Source organism: Mandrillus leucophaeus, unplaced genomic scaffold (genome assembly GCF_000951045.1).
Source record: "Mandrillus leucophaeus isolate KB7577 unplaced genomic scaffold, Mleu.le_1.0 Scaffold395, whole genome shotgun sequence".
In the NCBI taxonomy this organism is placed as follows: Eukaryota; Metazoa; Chordata; class Mammalia; order Primates; family Cercopithecidae; genus Mandrillus; species Mandrillus leucophaeus.
Genome location: NW_012104198.1, coordinates 1,137,982 through 1,157,466, shown reverse-complemented (window position 1 = coordinate 1,157,466; position 19,485 = coordinate 1,137,982). Strand labels below are relative to the sequence as shown.

At 41.5% G+C, this 19,485-nt stretch overlaps 2 protein-coding genes across 3 annotated transcripts in view; one reads left to right on the top strand and one right to left on the bottom strand.

The window, feature by feature from the left end:
- Positions 1–4,307: 4,307 nt before the first annotated feature.
- AKAP4 (A kinase (PRKA) anchor protein 4) lies at positions 4,308–14,537 on the bottom strand. Of its 2 annotated transcripts, none has more exons than XM_011991344.1 (6): positions 14,361–14,537; positions 12,147–12,242; positions 11,032–11,082; positions 10,383–10,484; positions 5,806–7,938; positions 4,308–4,636 (listed from the first exon to the last, which is right to left on the bottom strand). In XM_011991344.1, the coding sequence occupies exons 1-6, from the start codon at positions 14,382–14,384 to the stop codon at positions 4,481–4,483; spliced, it is 2,562 nt and encodes an 853-aa protein (XP_011846734.1). In that variant the 5' UTR covers positions 14,385–14,537; the 3' UTR covers positions 4,308–4,480. The 2 variants fall into 2 exon arrangements, with proteins under 2 accessions (XP_011846734.1, XP_011846735.1); XM_011991345.1 differs by lacking the exon at positions 14,361–14,537 and adding an exon at positions 13,727–13,869.
- Positions 14,538–18,253: 3,716 nt separating this feature from the next.
- The window catches only part of CCNB3 (cyclin B3), a 79,677-nt gene continuing 78,445 nt past the window's right edge, over positions 18,254–19,485 (top strand). Inside the window, exon 1 of the mRNA XM_011991343.1 lies at positions 18,254–18,429. The gene's annotated coding sequence lies outside the window, so the exon portion shown is untranslated. The remainder of the gene's footprint in view (positions 18,430–19,485) is intronic.

Here is a 19,485-nt window from a genome sequence, read left to right as displayed (position 1 = left end):
GGTTATGTGTTTTTTGCAAGAATACCACAGAAGCAATATGCCCTTCTTATCACATTATATTGGGAGATACATGATATCATTATGTCTTTCCTGGTGATACCGGCCTTGATCATCTAATTAAGATGTGACTAACAGATTTCTCCATTGCAAAGTTACTACTTTTCCCTTTGCAATTAATAAGTATCTTGGGAGAGACACTGAAACTATCCCATAAATATTTGATTTAGCACTATATAAGACCTGTATATTGAATTAGAGAGTGTTGTTTTGTTGAATTTAGTTTTACTAGTCAAGAGCATGGTCTATTTTTACTATTCGCCTGTTTTTATTTTTCTCATTCTTGTTTTATAGTTTGTTCTTTAATAAACATGGATCTGGATCAATGGGAAGACAGTGTGATAGGATGGAAACAGTATAGTATTCGACATGAGGCAAACCTGGATTTGAATCCCAACTTTCCCACTCACTGGTTAGCTGACCTTGCAAAAGGCCTGATTCGCTAATTTCTCATCCATAAAACGCGGCTGGTAAGAAACCGTCTCACAAGGTTTTTGAAAACATTAAAGCACTGAGTAGTATCTGGCACTCAATAAGTGCTGTGTAAATGTCATTTCTTGCCTCCTTTAATACCCAAGTGTTTAATATTGTTGTCACAATTGTAAGTAGACTCCTCTTTCTGGCAGGGTGGCCTTAGGATATAGGAATTCAACAGATTCTTTTAGATTTATTTTATGTTCTGACACCACAGCGGCTTTGGCTCAGGAGAAGCAGTGAACTTTTTACATGTCTCTGAGTCACTGGGGAGAAAGCAGCTGGACCTGTTTTAATTGACGGCAAATTATTGCAGCTCACCAGTATCTCCTATTCTAATACCTTTGCAAAACTCCTCCTTTACCTTTGGTATTTGGGGATTTGATTTTCACTGATGTACAAATATATGATTTGCAAAAGTGGCATTTTTTTTCTCTCTCTCCTGTATTTCTACTTTTTGTTTATTTTTCTTCTTTCATTATTAGAATTGTTTTAAGGTAGAATTTTAACATGGGTAATCTAGTGTGGTTCCTGTTTTTACCCAGAATAAATCTGAGTTTTTATTTGTTTTTTTTTTTTTTGGCGGGGGTGGGGGGCGGAAGGCTGTACTCTTATCATGTTAAACAAGAGAGAAAACACTGCAACACCCACCCTCCCCCACTCCGTCTCTGATTTCTGATTTCTTAAGACTTAAGCAAAACTGCCTTCCTTGTTTGGTCTTTTTCCTTGTTCCAAATTTTATTTCCCCTTTTCTAAACTTTTAATTTGTTATTTGACATGAGGCAAACCTGGATTTGAGTTTACACTGGATTTTAAACCTGGATTTTATTTTTCTTTAAAGATTTTAAGTTCTTTAGGCAGGATGTCACTGTTTATTTTTTTATTCTGATATAGGCTTTAAGGGGAACATATTCTCTAAATGCTGCCTTGGCAATCTCCCAGAAAGTGTTACTGTTGTCAGAAAAAGGGGTCCTGATCCAGACCCTAAGAGAGGGTTCTTGGATCTAAGGCAGGAAGGAATTCAAGGCAAGTTGTAGAGCGCATGGAGAAGAGAGAGTTTATTGAACGCTGCTACTCAGTTACAGAGTGAAGCCTCCTCAGCTGCTACTCAGAGTAGGGCGTCCTCAGGAAGCAAGAGGAGGAACGACTTGTCTTTAAGTTTTCTTATCTAGTGGTCTTATTTCCTATGTAAAACTAAGTTATGTCTATGTGCTGGTGGGCTGACAGCATGACAATTTATTATTTTGCTGATGTAAAGAAAACTATTCTTGGCATTTTAGCGTGTAAGCACATCAAAGCATGACTATAATCAACTTAAAAGCATATATTGTTATGCGATATTGGGACATCTGGACATTCTGCTGTCGTGGGCATTTATCCTTACGGGTATTATTAAGCTGTTTTCTCAGCCATAAACATCTTATGACCACGGGCGGTGACTGGCAAGGAACGTGTCTTGCTAGTTTTAACATGGAATTGATTTTAAAACGGTGTCACCCTGGCTCTCCTAGGCTCCTGTTTCTCTAACATTACTCCCATGAACAGTTTTACAAATTAATTTTTCCTTTTGCCTCAGGCTCCATTATGGCTTGGCATGGCACTGTTACTGATCCTGTGTATAAAAATTTTTGATATTTTGTTCATCATGGTTTTTTGGCATTAATTTTGATTTATTAAAATATTATTTGATTGTGGAGTTTTTGATCCCTGAGGCAAGTACCTCTCTCACCTCATTCCAGTCTAGTCCTGGCCTTGTAATAACCTCCCAGACAAGTTTTGCTTATAATTTTCTTTTGAGATGGAAGCCTGATATCAGAGAGACTGAAACTGTTATTAAGCCAATTGTACCGCCTGCCAGGAGAGAATCGTGTTTTCCTTTTCTGCTCCTTTCGCCTCTTTCTTACTATATGCCAGACTTTCAGCTCAGCAGAAGTCCTTGTCCATTTCCAGCTGCTGGCATTGAGCACGGCCGCATTGCTATTGGGATGCCCAGGGTTACTTCTTCATTTAGAGAGGTCAAAGGCCAGGGTCTTATTCTCCAGAAATAAACCCCAAGGGCTATTGAGCTCCTTCAGACCCTTGTCAGGGTCCTTGTGGCCCAAAGCATTCCTTTCTCTGCTGGAATCTGTCAGTTAGCTCTGGCAAAAATCAAGTTTCCTCACCCTGAGCTTATTCCATCCACACAAGTTTCCTTTAGAAATTATGGAAAAGAAACTTGTTCGTAAAATTCTCAAATGTCAGAACTGGAAAGGCCCTGAGAGACCATCTTGCCCCAACCCCTTTCATTTAACAGAACATGTAACTTCCTTTGCTCTATTTCCATGTTTCAAGGAATCCCCAAGGCTGCCTCATAATAAAAATCAGGAGCAAGGTAAGAGCCAAGTTAATCAAGGAAGTAAACTGCTACGGGACCCAGCTGTGCTCAGGGAGGACTGAGTCATTAGACATGTAGCCCTGGCCTTGAGATTTGTTTATTAAGGATTTTCTTCAAGGGCAAAGAGAAGGATCTGTGATGGCTCAACTCCAAAGATTTTAATGGTGTGGGGTGAGACTGAAAAACATTCAATGAGCTTTCAGCCGGGCTGGAGAGTTTTAAACATCCTGCTTTGAAGAAGCCTGCCTTTACTTCTTCTATCTGACTGGGTCAGGCATTGTGGAGAAGTTGGCAAAGTTTGTCTGTGTGCTTAACTTCTCCCAAAAAGTGTCTCTCTGGGTCCCATACTCAGAGGATATGCTTTCAGTTCTGAAATGTATCAAGAGGGCACTCCTGTGTTAGGACCAGCATTGAAAGTCACGTATCATTCACATATCTACATTTGCAACAAAATCCACCCTGTGCAAAACACCATCACATCCATTCCTCTAGTTTAACCTATAAACAACGTAAGGTAATTTTTAGCTACACTTTGCAGATGAACAGGCTCAGTCTGCAGGATTGCCTAAGGCCATGTGACTAGTAAGAGGTAAAGCTTTGACTGTTGAGTCCAGAAGGACACCCCATCCTGTGCTTGGTTCTACTAAGCCGCAACGCTTCAAGGGTGCCAAAACGTGCCATGAGAGCACACACCAAACTAGCTAACAAGGTCCACAGGGTTGAAACCACTGTCTTGATCTGATTTGCAGTGAATGCTAGCACTATGATTGACTTATAGGACACATAGAACAAATCTGGGAACTTACTGTTATTCCCAGAGAAGACACTGGGACATTGGGCCCCAAAGGAATTTACCCATCTTAGAGGTTTATGTTCTTGGAAAATTTTTCTTTCAGACTGGAAGAAGATAAGGAAATCTCATCAATTGAAGGAAATTCCTTATAAGGAAGCTTTATTCACACACGGGAGAGGATCAGATCCCATTGTAGTTCTGGGTAGTATTTAGCTATGTGCGGTGAACACTTTTGAGGGATGTGTGTGTAGCGAGGCAGGGTAATGGTTATACACTTTCTTCAACTAAACCAAGAAAGCTGTATCCTTGGGACTAGAAAGGGGATTATCAAGTTAGATGTGCAGTTCAGAGAGAAATAGGAAGGCCACAGGTGGGAAAACTCTAAATAGACTGTGAATTGAGATTATTTGGACAAACCAGATTACTTAGGGACCTTGACATGGATTATATCCCTGTGTCTTTGGTGCTCAGAAAATAATCCAGGGTGAGATCTGAATACAACTCCAACACTGTGTCACCATTCCTGGAAAATGGACCAATTCCCTTCCCTTGTCTTGGAAATAGCTGACCAAAAAAACGACACAATTTTTTTATTTTTATTTTTTATTCATTTTCTTTCCCAGTTTGTTGACACCTCTTACATTCACAGGCAACTGCTCAAGTGTATTGGGAAACAAAGTTGTGTATTGTGCAGTTGACTGGCCTGATGGTGGTGGTGCTCTGGCTGGGATGGAATGCTGCTAGGGGGGCTAAGATGAAGACGAGTCAAAGAAATTGTCAGCTCACAGGTTAGCGAGCAGCCAGTCCAGCAACTGTTTCCTGGCCACCTTTCCCACGGCTTCATCCAGTTGCCGTTCCTTGGCAAACTTCATGACCTCTTGAAGAAGACCTCCTACACTGTACCCCTTCTCTGCTGCTTTAGCTGAAACCTGAGGAAGCTGTGGGGAAAACAGAGCTAGTGTGAGCTGCGTGATGCTTTTTAGAGGAAAGACCTGCTGGACAAAGTGAACTAACACCCTTCTACCAGCCAACCCCCTCAACTCCTAACCTCCTCACCCACACCCACCACCTTCCCGCCCATGATTCTAGGATTAGGGTACAGCATGTCATAGATCCATGACTAGAGGCTGCTGACACATCTTTCCTTTTTCCTTGAACCTTCTCTAATGTCATAGATCAAAATGCCAAAGATACTTTATTTTTTGAGCTTCAAAAACACACTCTGAAATTAGTTGTGTTCATTAAATACTTTTCACCAGATGCTGGACCCTTCAGTTAGTCTGTGCTGATTGCTAGGTCAAGGTTTGGGGTTGCCATTCCCCCACCTCCCTAAAAAAGTGTGAGACTTGGAGTACAGAGGATTGTCTGGCCTTGGCTCCTGGACTGAAAATAAGTTGGTTAAGTATTTGATGTTTCTGGAATCCATCTAATGCAGGAAACCCAGCTGTCAGGTAGGGGTGTGTGTGTGTGAGAGAGAGACAGAGACAGAGAGAATGTGCACGTGTATGTGTATGAATGTATGAATGCTGGCCTCCGTGGAATCTGAGGAGCAGGGCCAGGACTAGGGTCAGGCAAGTGAGGCAACTAGGGCATAAAATTTAAGGAGACAGGACTCTCAGGGCACTTGCAGGACCCATGAGTTTGGGGGAGGAGCATAGGGAAAATAGTAAGAGACAAGTTTCAAACTGTTTCTGGTAGGTCAAACACAAAATTAGTCCATGATACTTTCAACGCCTCAAGAGGGAGGGAGGAACTCCATTTTTTCCTTTTTTGTTCCCTCCTCTCTAGAGTACTTTGGGGGATCTTAAAACTGAAAACATGAGACTTAATCATTCCCTAATGTTTTACCAGATAGTTTGTCAAAAGGGTCACTGATGAAATGCGTTAATCTCACTCTTCTCCTCTTGGTGGAAATGCACAGGCCTTGAGGTGCCCACTTAGCTAGTGGTTCACCATTTTTGTGTCTTTTTATGAGGTGAAAGTAATTCATGAAGCACACGGTAAAGAATAGACTTGAAACTGGAATGATCTTGGGCTCAAAGTACAATGCTGCCTCCCTGCCTCTGCCCATTCCAACTTTCTTTTTGTGCCTTAATACATTACTTACCTTTTCCAGTTGTCCATCCTTATCTCCCATGAAGTAGAGCATGGGCACGTTAAACTGGGAGGCTGCAATCCACTGCAGGACAGCCTGGAGCTGCTTCTGCAAGCTATTTGTAGAGCACTGATTATTGACAATTACTTCATGTCCAAGAGAGTCTTGATAGTTCTGTGGCATTGCACCGCTGTGAATGCATCTGGTGCCCCTGAAGTTGGGCTTATCTGCCGAGGCTGCTTGTTCTTCCAACTCAGCAAGGGCTGCCCCATCGTTGCTATACTTAGCCATGATAAGGCAGAGCTTCATCACAGATTCTACCAGTTTATCTATAAATTGCCAGTTCACTTGCTTCATCCCACTGATAAAGTCAAGTTCTTGATGGTCCTGGCATTGTTCTTCCCCTTTGTCAGATCTCTTGGACATGTAAGTTGCTTTGCTTGCCCTGGGCTCAGAATGCTTGTTCTCACCTTCGCATGGATCCTCACATTTGAAGGGGTTCTCATTAAGCAGTTTCTGAATCAGCATTAGAACGATGTTTGACATATCCATTTTCTGGGAGTCCAGGGGTTGGTCCTCCTTTTGACAGGTGGATGGTCCAGGGGCTCTGTGAGATTCTAGGTGTTTCACTGAAAGTGCTTTGGCACTTTGGCCACCTCCACACTTTTCATATTGAGTACTCTGAGCCATATAGCCCATGGTGGAACCAGGACAGTCTTCTTCACATGTATCTTTGCCGTTAGTCTGCTGGGTCAGATGGTACTGGATCAGCTTAAGGGCAGAGACAATCAGGTCCTTGGCCAGTGAATCTGTGGAAGCATTGATCTTTTCTCCTTTCTCATCTTTATTGCTGCATGCTTTGGTAGCCACCTTGCATGGGTTTCCTTGCTTTTGGTTCCAGATGGTCAGGCCCTCCTTGAGAATGTGTTCACCGACTTTCTCGGCACTAGTCAGCGTCTTGTATGGGTCTGATTTCATTTTGCCTTTGTCCCTCCCTTTCATTTCAGCTTTCATGGTGGAGAATTCAAGACTCTGGTTCCTGCATTTGGGATCATGGGACCCAGCTTTTAAAGATGCATATGACAGACTCTGAGACTTAGTCTCCTTCTCCTCACCAATAAGTGCACTGACCAAGCGCTTCAGCATGGCCTCCATGATGTCTGCAGCATTTTGTTTCCATTGGTTGAACAGATTTCTCTTGACAGCTGAGACAAAGTCTGAGTCAGTCATCAGGACCCCAGTAATATTATGCAGGTTCTTCATGCAGGAATCAATCAAATCGGACACAATCTCCTTGGTGTGCCTTAGCAACACCCTCTTCAGGACCACACACGCTGGAATTGGCTTCCCAGAGCTGTGCACTTTCAAGGTCTTCATGACAGAGACCATCATGTCAGATGCCACCTGATTTGCATAAACCATGAGCCCCTTGCTGATGGAATCTGCAAATTCTTTGCTGTCTCTCTGGGACATCTGTTTGTCTCCACTTTTGCTCTTGTTGGATAATTCACTATAGAGAAAGCTTTTCTGGCCACCTTCCCTGGACTCCTCCTCAGTGCCACGCATTTCTGCAGCGGTCAGTTCCACAGCTTCATGGGCCATTTCAGAAGCAATCTTGCTCACAGCAGTTCGGGAACTGATTCTCTCTTTGTTCCCAGGGGATGGATAGATTGAATGATGAAGGCATTTGCTTCTACCTTCCAACTTCTCCTTGATTTCCTTATGGGCCATCTGGATTACCAGAGAAGATAGTCGGTTGACATAGAAGGAAAGGTCATCTATAGAACATTCTCCATCAGGGGAAATGACTGCTCTCTGAGTGCTAGGAGGTTTGGCTGGAGGAGCTGAAGGACTTTGATTATTGTTGGTGTTTTTAGCTGCTGCTATTTCTAGGCGTAGGTTTTGAGGTCTGTTCATCAAATAATCTATGTTCACTTGATCAGCATAGACACTGTAGCAGTTCTCAGAGGATGCTGTGTGATATTCGCCCTCTGTGTCTCCTACTTTATGTTTACAGGTAGAGGCTGAGGGGCTCAATGCATGTTGGAAACCCAAGGCATACTTCTGGAGATCACTGAGAAGCCAGTTGAGGACACTTACGGGATCAGAGGGAGCTTGTTTGAAAAGGCACACAGATCCCTCCGTCTAAAAAAAGAAGAAGACCTATCCATAAGAGTTTGGGTAGGCTATTTATTTCCCTTATTTTATTTAGAAGATGTATCAGATTAGGGATTTGACCTTTCAGAGTTTGTATGGGAACATAACATCCAGTTATATACATTAGTACACATTCAAGCAGAAGTGGCAGCAACAAAAGTTCAAAGTATATACATGTGTATACTTAACTATATACAAGTGTTATCAATATATGTCTGCCAACTCATATGAATATGTTGTATCTCAATGGGTCAAAAATGTGTCAGTGTGTCTGTTGTGTGTGTATATATGCATGGAAATATAGCAGTTAACATGTGTGAACATCTCAATAGATGTGAGAATGTGCCATTCTGTATTGTTAGTGTGTGAAAATGCACCTCTGTGTGTGTGCATATGTGTGACTGTGTCTAAGCATGTGTAACAATGTGTTGACATCATTACCTATTGTATATGTCTTTTGTATAGGCTGACATGTGCATGTTAGTATGCATATTTGTACATGTGTGAATGTCAAAATATGAGTGTCTATGTCCGTGTGTCTCTGAATATGTAAATGAGTCAATTTGAGTAATCTGCATATATGTGTGTATATAAATTCACTAGTATGTATCATGCAGCTATAAATGCATTTATATATGTTAAAGCATAAATTCATATATTAACACACACATTAATATAAGATACAATTTTAATATATTAATGTATATGTATGTTAAAATATGAGTATGTGTAAACAGGTGATTGTATAATGACTATGTATATTCATAAATTGGGTATCAATTTATGCTATATTTATATGTCAATGCTTGACCATGTGTATGTCAATGTTGTACATACCCTGGTATTTGAGTATGTGTGTGAATAGGTGTGTTATTGCATTTGTGTCAACAGTGTATGTATCAATGCATACAAACAAGTGCATTAGTAAATATGTGTCGCTTAGTGTAAGTTTGTGTGTATGTCAGCATGACTGTGTATGACCATATATGTTTTTGCATAGATATGTATATTTATAAGCATGTATACCAATAACTGAGTCTGCATGGTCACTATGTTTTGATCAAGTCTTATGCATGTAATGTGTGTGAATGTATGTTCATGCATTGTGTAATATGGGTGTTTATGTGTGTTGTGTGTAGGCATGTCACTGCATCTGATGCTGTATGACTTTGTATATATTTGCATATGTGTGTCATTATTTATGATCAGATTAAGTTTGCTACATCAATGCTTATGTGTGTCAATATCAAATGTAGCCAAGCATGTATTTATCATTGCTTGTATAAATTTTTTTGTAAATGTATATAAATGTATATGTTGATGTGTGTATCATTTTGTATAAATTTATATGTGTATATCTATGCCTGTGACTGTGTATGCCCATGTCCAGATATGTGTATATGTACTATATACACATATTCCACCCAACACTAACTGCCAAGCCCTCTGCTCCTTCTATTGCTTCATCTCCTCTCTTTTCACTGAATTTCTAGAAATGTGAGGTCATGATAAAGTCAACTTTTTGCAAACGAGCTTAAGTTACAATCAAGCAGATCTGCACTGTATGTAGGAAACATGGGCTGCTTTTCCAAAAATCAATGCCAGGTATAATTTATCCCTTTCTTAAGACTCCAAAATTGAGTTGGCTATACCGAAATAAACTGAAAACTCTTTGGATACTGTAATGTAAACTTGTTTTTCCTTCCTTAGGGGCCACTCCTTTCACTCCAAAGGAGTCTGGGGTCAGAAATAATGTTTTGGTTATAATATGAGCCTAGAGACACAGAACAAGAAACATTTGATTCCTGTGCATTAAAGTCAAATATCCTGTCCCATTACCAGCCACTCCAGGCTTGTAGGCATGAGAGGATGACTTGTTGTATGCTCCAGTGCCCTCCCAAAGCCAGAACCCTAACAGATGTAATTTTGGATACTTAAACAAAACCAAAAGGAGTTTGTATGTCACAGTGGCATGCAAGTCTAATTGCTTCTAACTTTAAGCTACTCAACAGCCTAGGTAATCTCTTAGACAACAGGGTAAGGACGAGGCACTCAAATTCTTGCTGGTTACGGATTGTCTCTGCTCCATACCCCTCTTTCTTCCTTGCTGGATGCTGGGCAATGTGGGGCACACAGGTCCATTACCAACCAGCAAAGAACATTACAAATAGTCTTGCGTGATTCTGATTGGACGGGTAGCTGGAAATCAGGAGAGGGCATTCTGAGCCTCTGTGATTAGTGCCATTATTAAGTACCTGTGTGTTGAACTTACTGTGGTCTTGAACTTAGGCCTGTGTTCTCTAGAATGTCATAGTATTCAAATTGATGAGCCTGTTTGACAGTAGTTGTCTTACCATGTCTGATCCAGAGTCTGCAGACTCATCATTGAGCTCTGAGAATAGAAGTGGTGGAATCTCAGAGGCTAAGTGTACCTTAGACTGGTCTTTCTTCTCAGTATCCTTGATCACGATAATCTCTTTTTCTTCCAGATTTCCCAGGTTTAATTTGCCTTCTGAGCTGGAACCAGCAGCATCCTATGGAATTAAATGGTGAGATTCTTAGACAGTTGCTTTTGGAGATTTCTCCAAGCTGCCCCACCTAGGCTATTACTTCAAATTGTGAATGTTATGACTTCCTTTATTTTTTTTCTTTCTGCAGGAGAGGTAGGCTTCTGAGGCTATGTAGTCTTTGAAGAATGAGATGACTTTCCCTCCACAAATTGCTACTCCCCACTCTGAAGATGCTCACAAAGCCATCAATCTCAAGAACCATATTCATCACCCTTTGGATGGGTTTTTTTTTAATAAAAAATAAAAAACAACTTTTCTGACATGCTGTCTTCCATGTTTTATCTTTATCAGCCCTACCAGCAACTTAAGTGGCTTCTAAAATGAGACTTGATATCAAGAGTGACAGTAAATTCAGAACCAGGGATCTTGGGCTCATGAGAATGCTGGCTTTCCCCCTGAGTCCCCTCCACCTTTCCCCTCTCTCCCCCAACATTTTCCATTTTTCATATTTCACTGATAACCCTTCTCAGCAGCTTCTGACCGATTCCGACTCTGAGCAGAGAATACGCACCTTGTAATCTTTATCTTCTACATTCAGAGTGGACACATCGACAAAACATATCTGCATCAAATTAGAAGGGTGAATTTAGAAAAACTCTAGAGAAAGGGCATCATTTCTTTCTTGGAGATGATAATAGCACCTACCTCAGAGGGTTCTTGTGAGGATTAACTGAGACACTATATGGAAAGCATGTAAAAGCAGATTTCCTGGCACATAGTAAGTACCCAATAAATGTTAATACTGTGATTATTGTTAGGCAGACAGAATCTTAGCATTAATACATTTCTTAAAGGAGAATACCAACCTCCTGTCAGAGCGAGGCCCAAGGTACAATATCCACATGTATTAATTGAGAAAACTGAGAAGAGAAATGGCTTGCCCAACTGACAAACTTAAATGTGGAGCTTATATTACAACTCAATTTTCCTGGCTTCCAGTTTAGGGCACTTGCTACTACACTAGTGTTTCTCAAAATTTATTTTATTATCATTAATATAGAATATTTTAAGTAGTATATGGATAAACATTTCTGCATTTAATACGCGAATTTTATTGTGCATTAGGGAGAATATATACTACAACATCAAACCTGGGATATTATAGATAATATTTCTTAGCATGATTGCAATTTTTAAAATGTAAGTCAATTTTTAAAACATTGTAAAAATACAAATTAATTAAATAATAATATGTGTGGCATTTGAACATGATTGAAGACTGTGAAGCCCTATGAAATTACTCGAAGTTTGGGAAATAGACCATGAAGCATTTTGCCCTCCTGAGGGGTCCTAGGGTAACATTGTTAGCTAGGTAATATTATTATGACTTAAGAGGTCTTGACTAATAGGGGCTGGTTGCTAGGCAACCACCACCCCTCCCTCCCCTCAGGCTCCTCCCCAGCCTCCCCTCCCTAGGTCCTTTACATCACACTACACCCTGCCCCTCCCTTGATTTTTATCTCTGTGTGATGTATGAGCACGCTGGCCCCTGACAGACCTTGTTGAGCTTGGTTGCTTGGAGAAGTCATGGTATCATCGTCCATTAGTTTATCTTGGGTCCCAGGGATATGTATACCCATATGCCAATTTTTCCTACTCCTCGGCATGAGTCATTTTTTATCTTACCACTTTCCGGTCCTGATCTTGTTGTCCTGCTGGGTTGTAGAGATCTACCTTGCACACACCCCTGTGGCTGCGTAACCAGTCAATATCATCAGACATCTGGAAAGAGAAAGAAAAGAAAGCTGAAATGCTTATATATGGTTTTTGGAAACCGGATCAGTTTGGATAAGAATCTCTGGAGGGGTTCTGAAATCCATTTTTGTGTTTCATATATAGGTTTAGGTTAGGGACTGGTGGGGCGAGCAGTGGGGGACACATTAAGATGTTTGAACTTGATGCTCAGGATCATTATCTTTTAGCAAAATCCATAGTCTCCTTTAATTTAGACTCCCCACACCAAGTATTTGGAATCATGAGAGTATGATGACCTGGGAATCAAATTTAAAAGGAAATCTAGTGACTTTGGGGATTACATTTAGTGATTTACTTCTACCCAATTCTACTAACTAAATCTCTCTGATCTCCACATTTCTTTACCCCCTCGAGTACCTTCAAAAAACTCCAGCTCACGTTACCCCCTCTAACTTAATTCTAGCTAACTCCAGTTCAACCAGTCTTTCCCATTACACTAAAGAAAGTGAAATTAGATAAACAGCTATAACACATCACTCAAAGCCATTGGAAAAGACTAAAGTCAATAGCAGTAAATAAATAGCCCTTTTATTAAAACAACATATATAATTTCAATATATAGAACAAGATTCTGAATGGTGAGAAAACCCAGTCTAATAACCATAAATATAACACCAAGAGACAGAAATCTGAGAGAAGACCAGACCCTGATCCAATAGGATCAAGTTTAATTTATTTTAGAAAGAAAAAATAATCTCTGCCAACTTCCTTCCACCATCACCCCACCCCGGCCACCATCTCCCAACCCAGTCTGGAACTAAAAGTAAAAAGGAAATGACAGAAGCCAGTGACTGATTTTTGCTACTTAAGACCTGAGATTTATACTCAGAACACACAGTTAAGAGCTCAGTAGACTTGTTTTGGTATCTGGGGCTTGAATTTGATTTCTTTTCAAATTTTAACCAGAGAAATCCTTTTTGCCAAGTATTAGAGGGCTGTTGAATTCCCCTTCCCACCCTCCCCACTCCCACTCTCCCTTCTGCCCCTCCCCTCCCCTCTCTCCCCACTCCTCTCCCTCCCTCCCCTTCCCATCCCCTCTTTCTCTCCTTCCCCTTTCTCCCCGTTCCCTCCTCCTCCCTCCACTTCTCTTTCTGCCTTCCTCCTTCTTTCCTTCCACCTCTTCTCTATTCCCCCACAGCATGTTAATAATAGCTATTCTCTAATGGCTATCCTTTCACATGATAATACTACATTCCTGCTCTTTACCATCCCTGCCCGCAACCAAGATCTTTTTGAACTCTTCCTTCAGGAATCTCTGTGAAACCTTGAAAAAGTTACAGGAAAAGACTCCTACACACTCTGAAGAGGGAGTTTCTTTTTTTCCAAGAGCTAGATAGAGAACACTAGCCTAGTAAAAAAAGAGGTGGAGGCAGAGTCCCTCATGTGATTCAGAAACAGTGTACGTCCAAGTCCAACAGAACTGTGAAAAACAAAATTTATGAACTCATTACCTTGATGATGAAGTTCTTCTAGACGTTTGGCTGAAAACGTGACACCCAGAAGGGAGATGTGCCCCTTTAGATGGAACTGAGAAGTGCCAAGTTCTTGGGCACCTGCAGTTGGCTGCCACCCCTGCCAGCTGTTGGACCAGACTGAGGGGCCAGGCTTTCCCCTGCTGCCTCTGACCCTGGGGTGTGGCAACAGAGTTTGTTGGGTCACAATGCCTGAAACTGTCACAACCTAAGCAAAGGTGGGCATGTTGGCAAACTCAGTAAACTATTCCCATCAAAAGCACATCAGGCTGCCTGCTGTGGGACAAACTTTTTCTGGTATCTCTATGAGGGTACACACCATTTTTCTCACATTTTCTCCGGCTCACAGTCCATCAAGATAGCCCTTCTCTTTTCATTTCCTGCTAGACTTCCAGAACAATCTAATCATATCCCTACTAGAGAATCAGAGTTATGTTGCAAGAGATCTTTAGATTTACAAAGAAACAGAGAAATGTTAATCAAAATCTTTTCTGGGTATCCCAAATAAAAGTATGAAAATAGAAACTTGGAGGCTGCCTTAGCAGCTTCTGTAGTTTCACGTCACCATTAAGATGCCCCCCTAGCTAGTCAAAAAGAAGTTAGATGTCCCTACCGTTGTAGTATCAGAGTAGGCCATCAGGTAGGACCCTGGAATGATGTTTTCTTGTCGATTTGGATGCTGTGATGACTCTTCCAGTCTGCCTCAAGATACTGCTCTTTTCTTCAACTCTCCATGCCCTCCTACAGCCTTGACTGCCAGCTGGTACCAGAGTTACTTCTTCATGACATCACTGTTTCTATAGAGAACAGTGACAGCACAAAGTTGGAGGGCTCTAAGGATTCTGTGTGCTCTAAGTGGTCTAGCAGGCTCTGACCTTCCCTATGAGAAATAAGTTGTCCAGAGAAAGGCTGATCTAGTTGAGACAGGGTCTCTTTTACAGACTCCTTAGGCCATGAAAAGACTTAAGCTCCACTTAATCTTTTCAATCTGGTCAGTGCTGGTTTGTTGGCTACAGTATGTGTTAGAGGTTTATCCATCACACTTTGAGATGCCTTCATCTCATCTTACTGAGTTTAGCCCCAGTTTGGAAATATTATCCCACAACCAAATGGCTCTCACTGTGCCCAAGTCTCGTCTTTCCTTGTCTTTCCTCCACATCTCCACTTTAATACTGCATGCATGTAAATAAATGTATCTGAATTAACAATCAGTTGAGATGATCCCCTAAAAGAGTTCCATATTCTTGGTTCTACCTCCATTTATTCTTTTTCCTGTTGCCCCTGAGATTGCATCTTCTAACTCTGCTATATGATTTTGATCCTGTTAGCTCATAGTGTCAAAGAAACAGAGCCTGGAATTTGTTAGAGGTGGCAAGACAGATTTTATTCAGGCCACTGCGGTAGAGGAGAGAGACTTCTGATGAACAGATGTCAACTCCACTGAAACAAAAGGCAGGGTGTGCTAAGGAAAAGTACCGAAGGACATTGAGTGGGGGTGAGCTTGGTCAATGTATTGGGGCATCTGTGTTTGCTAATGGGTGCTTATTAAAGTTAGGTTCTCTACGTTCACAATGTCAGGTTTATAAAGAAAAACATAATTAAGAACTATAAAAAAAGAAATGAAATAAACAAAGTAAAATCAAAAAAAGAAAAGAAGAGAAAAGAAAGCTAAGCTCCTGCCTTCCCATAGAGACAGGGAGACATGGACCTTGTTTTTCTTGATCATTACATTACAAAGGGATGGCTTCCAGGTTGTTGAGAAAGACAGTCCTGGGTTGTAGAAGATACATCTTAAAAGAAGAGAGAAAGAATTTACAATTGCAAGTTTTCTAAAGTACATGCTGTAAGGAAAGGGAGTCAGGGGCTGTAGTCAGGTTTTGGTCTGAACAAACAGTAAATTCTTTTGGCAGCAATGAACTGCCTCAGGAAGGCATTTTAAGGGGGGCTAGGATTGTCATCCTAGGGAAATGGCCTTTTGGCAGCATTGAATAGTCTCAGGAAGGCATTTTAAAGGGGCTGAGGTTGTCATCCTAGGGAAATGGCCTTGAGCTGATAGAAACTATGCTAGTGTTTGTTCAAGTCTCTTAGTGTGTGTACGTGTTGGGGGCAGGTGGATGAAATTGTGCTGAAAGTTGCAGTTCTTACAGGCCAAAGTTGAGGCCTAGTTGAGAAATGGGCTCAGAGAAGCCTGACTAAAGTTTGGTCATGAAGAGGGTCTTTATTGCTTTTTCCTATACCATCCTTTTGTCAAGGGGCAACTTTCGATGATTAAAGACAAAGTTGGAGCTCCTGTGTCTGGCTCATCCCTGTGGAATATGAAGCAAAGGAAGAAAATGTTTACATATTCTCCAAACACAAGCAATCATATCTCTAAGAGATTAAAAACAAAACAAAACAAAAACAAAAATTCTGTGTCTCACAGCCCAGAAAGGAACAACCATGATTCATGCCTAGAAAATGTCTTAGTAATCCCCAAATGACAAAGAGAGAACTACTATGGATGATTAGAGCACTCTCCCAGAGCACCTGAATCCTGTCATCCTGGAGGCTAACCAGGAGCAGGTAAGAGCAGCATTTGGATGTGAAACCAATGAGCAAAATGTAAGGGAAGAATCAAGGCAGATCTGGCTCAGTCATAGGTCACAGTACATTTACTGCCTCTTCTTTCTCTTCATGAGGCTCTCAAATTGGTCTGTACTGAGTAGAGGGGGTGGAGGGCAGGTGAGGGATAAGGGATGTTCAAACAGTCAAAGTAAGGAATATATTGTATTAGTGTGTGAATACATGTGAATAGTCTGCACTTAGGTTTGCCTTTAAGAGCCAAATATAGAGATATTAAACACAAAAGCCTTGGTCATCATTTTTTTTTTCTAAGCACCATCATCTATTTTGTAATCTTGTTTATTCTACCCAAACATCTTCTCTTTCACACAAACTTGTGAATAATTGTGCAAATCAACACTTTAAATACACTCTAAGTTTGCATTTGGCTAGAAAAAACTATGAAGATAATAAAAATGGGGCCTGTGTTTATAACATTACCATGAATAATGGCAAAAGGAAATTGAATGAAGTGAACCATCAGCCTTCATGAAATCACTGTCTGGTAGTCTTGCTGGGTATCTTCCAGTCTCGGATTTACCCTACCTTTTATGTGATGACACAATGATCATTTAGAAAATGGGCAGTGATGCCAATGATTATCAGACATCATTTACTGTGGACCAATATAATTGGGAACACCACTTCTTTTTCTCCTGATTTGTTTTCCTGCCATGAGAGTGCACACTGACATTCAGAGCAGCTTCATGCAACCAAAGTGAAAAATTAGTCATTTTGAACATCTTGGCAATGGTACTGTATAATTACTTCTGTCAAGTATTTGTGTTTTGTCTGCATTGTACATATTTGTTCTTTCCTATGAGTGATTGGAGGAGTGGAGGGGGAAAATAAAGGACTTTTACAGGCTATAAACATTATCATAAAAAAATTTCAGGGGGCAACTGCTAAAGATAAGTGGAGTCTTAGGTATGTTAGGGGTTCTTTTATAGGCAGGGGCTTAATTAGGCAGCTAAAGTTCGGTTCCATAACCTTGTGGTAGAAAATGACTTATGGCTAATTTTGAGGCATGGGCTTGGCTTGGCAGTGGCTATTTCTGGTCAGGCTTTTCCCCTTTATAATTATGAAATTTCCTTCCCCTGATTTCCTAGAACATTTGCTTATTGTCAGGATAATTCATCTGACATTTACTAAATCTGACCTTGTGGAGTTAATTACCTTTTCCTATTCCTAGATTACTTACATTACAAGCCTAGAAGGTTATCTATCTCTTTTCCATTGCATCCACCACAATACCGGGCACACAGGTGGGCTCAAGACACAAGGTTCTGGAATTTTCAGGGCAGGAAACATAATTCGGAAATCACAGCGTCATGAGAGCTGTAAAAATGACCAAAAAATTTGGTTAGCTATCTGAGTGGGCAGGCTTCTTTCCCAGAGCAATAATTGTCACACTTTGGTGTGCATCAGAATCACCTGGAGGGCTTCAGTTTCTCATTCTGCGGGTTTGGAGTCGGGGCTGAGAATTTACCTGGTACTGTGTATTACATGCATTATCTCATTTAATTCACGCACAGCCTTATGAAATGCCTACCACTTTAATTATAAACGACTAGCTCGCGCGCAGAGGCCACGTGACTGGTGGGGTGCTTGGGAGCACTGGCCACTTCCATCGTCTTGGGGGTTGGGGGGCGTGTGTCTGTGTGTGTGATGATTAATATGCCTTTTATTTCATTCAGGGTCTGGAGATAGAAGAGAAATTCCCTGAGAAAAAGAAAAGTAGAAAGGTACCTACTCTGATCTTCTGGCCCCATCTGGTGGTTTCAAGTCAGACTTTAAAAAAAAAAAAAAAAAAAAAAAGCGCTGATTCGTGATCTCCCCCTGCTGGTGAGAATGGTGGGGTCAGTCCGGCCGCCTCTCGTACCGGTTATGCTGATGTGCGTTTCTGTGGAAGCTTTTCCGTTATTCTGAGGCAGTTGGGCTGAGGCGGTTGGTCCCCTCTCCCCCCTTCCCTCATCTACATTTTGATTGGCTTATTTTTGTATTGTTTTCTTTCGGTTTCCGATTGGTGGAGAACTTTCTGCTAAAAGCTTTTGTTCCAGTCCATCTGTGGCGTGTTAAAGGTACAGCGTGTATTGTCAGTCGTGACGACAGCTTTTTGCCTTGTATATTGATTATGTATTATAAATATAGAAATATATCCTGTGTCAGGCTAGAGATGTGGGAGGAAAACTGGCTGAGGGAACTAGCCTTTAAGTAGTTTATTTCCTCCCTGTCAAACCAATAAACTTGTCTGGAACATCTGACAAAATAACCTTTAAAAAGTACTTCAGGCCGACCGTGGTGGCTCGCGCCTGTAATCTCAGCACTTTGGGAGGCCGGGGCGGGCGAATCACCTGAACTCAGGAATTCGAGACCAGCTTGGTCACTATGGCGAAACCCCGTCTCTACTAAAAAGACAAAAATTAGCTGGGCGTGGTGGCACGCGCCTTTAGTCCCAGCTACTCGGGAGGCTGAGGTGGAAGAATCGCTTGAAACTGGGAGGCGGGGGTTGCAGTGAGCCAAGATGGCGACACTGTACTCCAGCCTGGGTGACAGAGCAACTGTCTCAAAAGAAAAAAAAAAAAACTTAAATATACTATTACTTGGTGACAAAATCTTTATCCTGCCCTGCAGATAGTATATCAGTGAATGAATGTTTTAAACATTACAGTTGGGCGCAGTGGCTGCGGCAGGAGGATGGCTTGAACTGGGAGGTGAAGGTTGCAGTGAGCCAAGATGGCGCCACTGCACTCCAGCCTGGGTGACAGAGCAAGACTCTGTCTCAAAAGAAAAAAAATATATATGCTATTACTTGGTGACAAAATCTTTATCCTGCCCTGCAGATAGTATATCAGTGAATTAATGTTTTAAACATTATAGCTGGGCGCCGTGGCTGCAGCAGGAGGATGGCTTGAACTGGGAGGTGAAGGTTGCAGTGAGCTAAGATGGCGCCACTGCACTCCAGCCTGGGCGACAGAGTGAGACTCGTGTCTCAAAAGAAAAAAAAAAAAAATTAAATAGCCAGGCGCGGTGGCTCACGCCTGTAGTCCCAGCACTTTGGGAGGCTGAGGCGGGCGGATCATGAGGTTAAGAGATCGAGACCATCCTGGCCAACGTGGTGAAACCCGTCTCTATTA

What these genes read in the sequence shown, in the direction of transcription:
- AKAP4 (XM_011991344.1), bottom strand. Translation starts at nt 14,384, where the DNA reads ATGGCCTACTCTGATACTACAACG. An exon ending in AAGATCAGGACCGGAAAGTG is followed by an intron (nt 11,083 to 12,146) that starts GTAAGATAAAAA and finishes AATTTGATGCAG; the next exon opens with ATATGTTTTGTCGATGTGTC. An exon ending in TAGAAGATAAAGATTACAAG is followed by an intron (nt 10,485 to 11,031) that starts GTGCGTATTCTC and finishes TTAATTCCATAG; the next exon opens with GATGCTGCTGGTTCCAGCTC.